The sequence below is a fragment of the Miscanthus floridulus genome, chromosome 10, assembly GCF_019320115.1.
Source record: "Miscanthus floridulus cultivar M001 chromosome 10, ASM1932011v1, whole genome shotgun sequence".
Classification (NCBI taxonomy): domain Eukaryota; kingdom Viridiplantae; phylum Streptophyta; class Magnoliopsida; order Poales; family Poaceae; genus Miscanthus; species Miscanthus floridulus.
The window spans coordinates 83,625,101-83,629,291 of record NC_089589.1 but is presented as its reverse complement, the minus strand read 5'-3'; the positions used below and the strand labels follow the sequence as shown (position 1 = coordinate 83,629,291).

The 4,191-nt window shown below is 46.4% G+C and overlaps 1 protein-coding gene across 1 annotated transcript; it reads right to left on the bottom strand.

Annotated features, from left to right (window-relative positions):
• Positions 1-304: 304 nt before the first annotated feature.
• Positions 305-3,231, bottom strand: LOC136484980 (ER lumen protein-retaining receptor-like). The gene is made up of 6 exons (XM_066481935.1): positions 2,937-3,231; positions 1,774-2,039; positions 1,348-1,463; positions 999-1,072; positions 777-840; positions 305-673 (listed from the first exon to the last, which is right to left on the bottom strand). The coding sequence occupies exons 1-6, from the start codon at positions 3,025-3,027 to the stop codon at positions 637-639; spliced, it is 648 nt and encodes a 215-aa protein (XP_066338032.1). The 5' UTR covers positions 3,028-3,231; the 3' UTR covers positions 305-636.
• Between the last annotated feature and the right edge of the window lie 960 nt (positions 3,232-4,191).

Below are 4,191 nucleotides of genomic sequence, written 5' to 3'. Positions count from 1 at the left end.
ATTTTTTATGGTATTGGAAAAATGCAGGTATACATAAACCAATGAGAACTACAAAAATGAAATCTCCTAGTCTCTCCTCTGTTGGAACATAGATTACTAGCAAGTAGCAACCAACACAATCTTAACAAATGCATCTGATATTCTTATATATATGCAAGACAATTACCAAACACTTGAATATGCATTTATACTAGCTTAGATTGTGCTACATATGTCCTAATATAATGGAGGCTTAGTCTAGTGTAACCAATCTATCACACCTTATATTCGAGCTTTAGTTTTCTAGATGCCTGGCCACCAAGGATTCCAAACAATTACTGATTCCAGTCTGAGATTATATTGTATGAGAATCACTTGCCGAAAGGGTTACATCAGCACGAAATTCCCTAAAGACGATCACAATTCACAACCTTCTGGTGCTGATCTTACGCAGCTTATTGTAAAAAGTTACAAGGTGAGCCTGACTTTCCTCTTCTACCAACAATAGCAGAAAGATACAAGGCGATATAAGCCATGGAACCAAAATGCATTTCATAACCCAGTGGGCTTTAGCGATGCTCATGCTGTGTATGGGGTCTGCCTATCTGATGTATTACCGAGTATTACCCTACTCTATCTTGGACAGGAGCAGCAACCTTAAGCTGGCAGCTCTAGCTTCACATTGTTCTTCCAGCTGCACCATTGTTTGGAGAACATTTTCAATGAAAGGAACATTCGTAAAAATAAAATAAAATAAAAAAAGATATCTTAGGTTAGCCAAAGGAACTTATAGTTACCTCATTATGTAATAATAGAAGAAGTCAGCATACAACAGAGTTTGCACTATTCCTGCCACCCAACCTGGGTTGAGAAAAACACAAACAAAATGGCTGCATGAGTAATGGTTACATCTAACATAATGGGGAGTGCAAATGGATGTCACATCTTATTTAATGAAATGATGCGCAGCTCCCCTGCACATTCGAGGAATAAAAATGGATGGCACAAGGAATTCATACTTATCCAGTGGACAAAATGGGGCTCAGTGAAGTATCGGTAAATCCAGTTAAGGATATAAAGCACGCGGTAGGCACTGCATCATAACCAAGTGAATCTGCTTTAGGAATAGCGTATAAAGTAAAGAAGACAAATTAAGACCCAAAAGGATAAGACTGATCCTAGCATGATATATCAAATATCAGAAGGCGAAATAAGAAAATTCATCCCTGTTGCCTATTTCACTATATAGGCAATGCTGATCAAATATTGTTCATACAAAACTTTTGTTGAACAGTCCTGTGCATTGTTTCTAGGCAAATACATTTTCATTTTTATGCATTTTCAGTAAACGCCATATATAGATCTTACCCCAAGAAGAAGACATATTGGCCAGTCAGGTTGTCAATATTCCTTGTCCGCTGTACCAAAACAAGTTGTGGAAATATCGCGACAGCTTCCAAATAAATGGAGAATGCCCACATCACCTGCTCCGGAAAATGACAAAAACTATCAGAACTGCACAATTTCAGAAGTGAAATTCCAACAAGATTATATACTAATCAGGAGGGGCTTGCTCCTACTGTTTCCTTAAAAAAAAGGAGAAAATCAACAAGATTGGATGCAAGCAGATTTCCATCACATCTAAAAACAATGGCTCCAATGAGGCAACAACCAAAGATCAAATGTCATGTACATACTCTAGAATGGTAATTGGGCTGACAGACTTGAATAGCCACTAGATTTGCGTAAGCAATTAGCTAGAAATGTGGAAGATAGGAAGATAAAAACACTGACCTCTCTAAAAGTAAACTTCTCATTAATGAGGAGAGCCAGAAAAAGACAAGGCAACACTAAAACGTAATGGCGAAAGGTGTCATGATCCTTGTCATAGGTCCTCCGCACAATCTTATGCTGCTTCATGTACCAAACTATCGAGAAAGAACTTGCCAAGAAGACCAGCTTCATGACAGTGTTATACAGAGACACAAAATGAACAAACAGGTCCAGATACCGGGCTGCAAAAACAAGTGCATACAGCTCCTGCGTCTTCAGAGATATGCCTGCAAGAAAGTGTCATGTGAATCTTAGAGACCCATCGAACCATATAGCAATAGATGCTTGCTAAACATTAACATGACGTTAGGTAATAATTACTAGAGTAGCCGAATACACATAATGGATCGACATCAAGTTTATGCTGACTGAGAGGGGCGTGCCCAAACAGGTGGGTGAAATAGGCACTATTTGAGCCTTCCATAATCACTGTCAGAAATGATACAGGGCATACAGCAGCATTCTTCCTAATAAGGTTAACTCTCTGCTCCCTCGAGCATCGGCATTATAGTACACCCTATAACTATGAGCATTGAGGGCCAAAAAAATGGATATGAGTTTCTCTATTAAGTTTCATGGTGTCAAAATCCGCACATATTTTCAGCATCAGCAGCTATATGCATAGCCACAGTACTAGTTAGCAATAAAATGGTCAAAAGGTAGTCTTCCTCTGCTTGTTTGCAGACAATTCTCTAAGTCAAGCTATACGTGGTGGACATTGAAGGGCACAAAAAAGTATGGCACACAGCCGAAGATCCTAACATAGATAGCCGAGCGGTGAACACAGTTAGCTGCAGATTGCATATGAGGATTGAGGACCAGTAACCTGCAGCCTAACGGATGAGCCTCCTCAAATTCGAGAAGAGCAGCCGCAAGGTCTTGCCCTTATTACTTTTCCTCGTTTCCTACCTACACAACAAATTCCTTGCGCCGTTCACAATGGGGAAACGCCGCATTGCGTACACCACCGCAGCCACCTGCTCCCCTCGAGATCGAGATCTCCGCTGCGGTCCCAGAAGACCCGATCGCTAAAATCCGGAGAAATGGCAGCGCAATTCGTTTCGGCTCCTAGCGCCGATCCCAGTGGGGCGGAGAGGGGAAGAGAAGGGAAGAGAAGGGCGTACCTGCGCACGACTTGATAGTGTGGATCTTGAGGAGCAGCACCACCACGCTGAGGAGGTGGGTCATGTCCCCCGCCAGCCGGAACACGTTCATCTCCGATCCCCCTCCTTCACCTTCCCTTCGCCCTCCGGTCCTTTTCACGAACGAAAGGTCCTCCTCCCCTCTCGCTCGCGCGCGCGCGCCGGGGGACTCGTCGGCGAGTGGCTGTGTTCCCTCGCGCGTCGGGGTCCCGGTGGCGGAGACGGAACAGACCCGAGACGGGAATGAAAAGAAGGTCGGGTCGACGCAGACTGGTTACTGGGGCCCGGGCTGTTCTGGGCCCAGCCAGGAAGAGCGTGGCGGGTCGGAGTCGCCGAGACGGCCGTGGGCAAGCGAGGGAAGTACGTGGCGAGGCTGAGGTGGCGGCGCGCCATTGGAAGTCATGGGCACACGCCGTCGCCGACACGCGCTCAGCGGAGTTGGGCCGGCTCAGCGTAGCAGGTAAGATGGGCCGGGCCGCTAGCAGAAATTGCTTCTCACTGTAGGATACTTTTTTTATATTAACACTGTGGGATACTAATGAGCACGACAACAAGCGGTAGAGAACACATTATCGGCATTTTTTTATGTCTCTACTTCAAGTGTATCTTGACTTAAGCACAAATTCACATCCCACGCTACACACATCACACACACACATAGGTCATGTTCGCTTCTTATAATTTATACCTTTCAGCTTGTTTTTTCAGTCGAAACAGTGTTTTTCTCTCACAACAAATCAGCCGGAACAGTGTTTCGGCTTGTTTTTCAGCGAAGCGAACATGGCCATATGGCCTGTTTAGTTGGGTGGCTAACTCCCAACCAGACTCCAGGAAGCCAAGCTAGACTCCACGAAGCCACCCACCAACCACTAGCTAGGCTCCAAGATAACACAGGGTGTGGTCGTTTTCTAGGACCCAGGCTTGGCTTAGCACCGCTCCCCGTTCTCCTCACCTCCCATGCGCTCACCCTTACCCGCAACGGAGCCAGCGGGCGTGGCCCTACAACCCACCACCTGCGACAGCCCTACTCCCCTCCACCGGCGTCAAACCTGCTCCCCTCTATCGGTGGCCCTGCTTCCCTCCACCGCGCCCCTCCACCGCGTTGCTCGATCACCGCGCCCTCCTGAGCAGCTGGTCGGGCTCCGCGACGCGCGCCCCGGCTAGCGCCCTTGGCCCCATGGTGGTGTTGGGTCCTGACAATGTGGGCCCGCTTGGTGCCGTTGGTAGTCCTGAATTC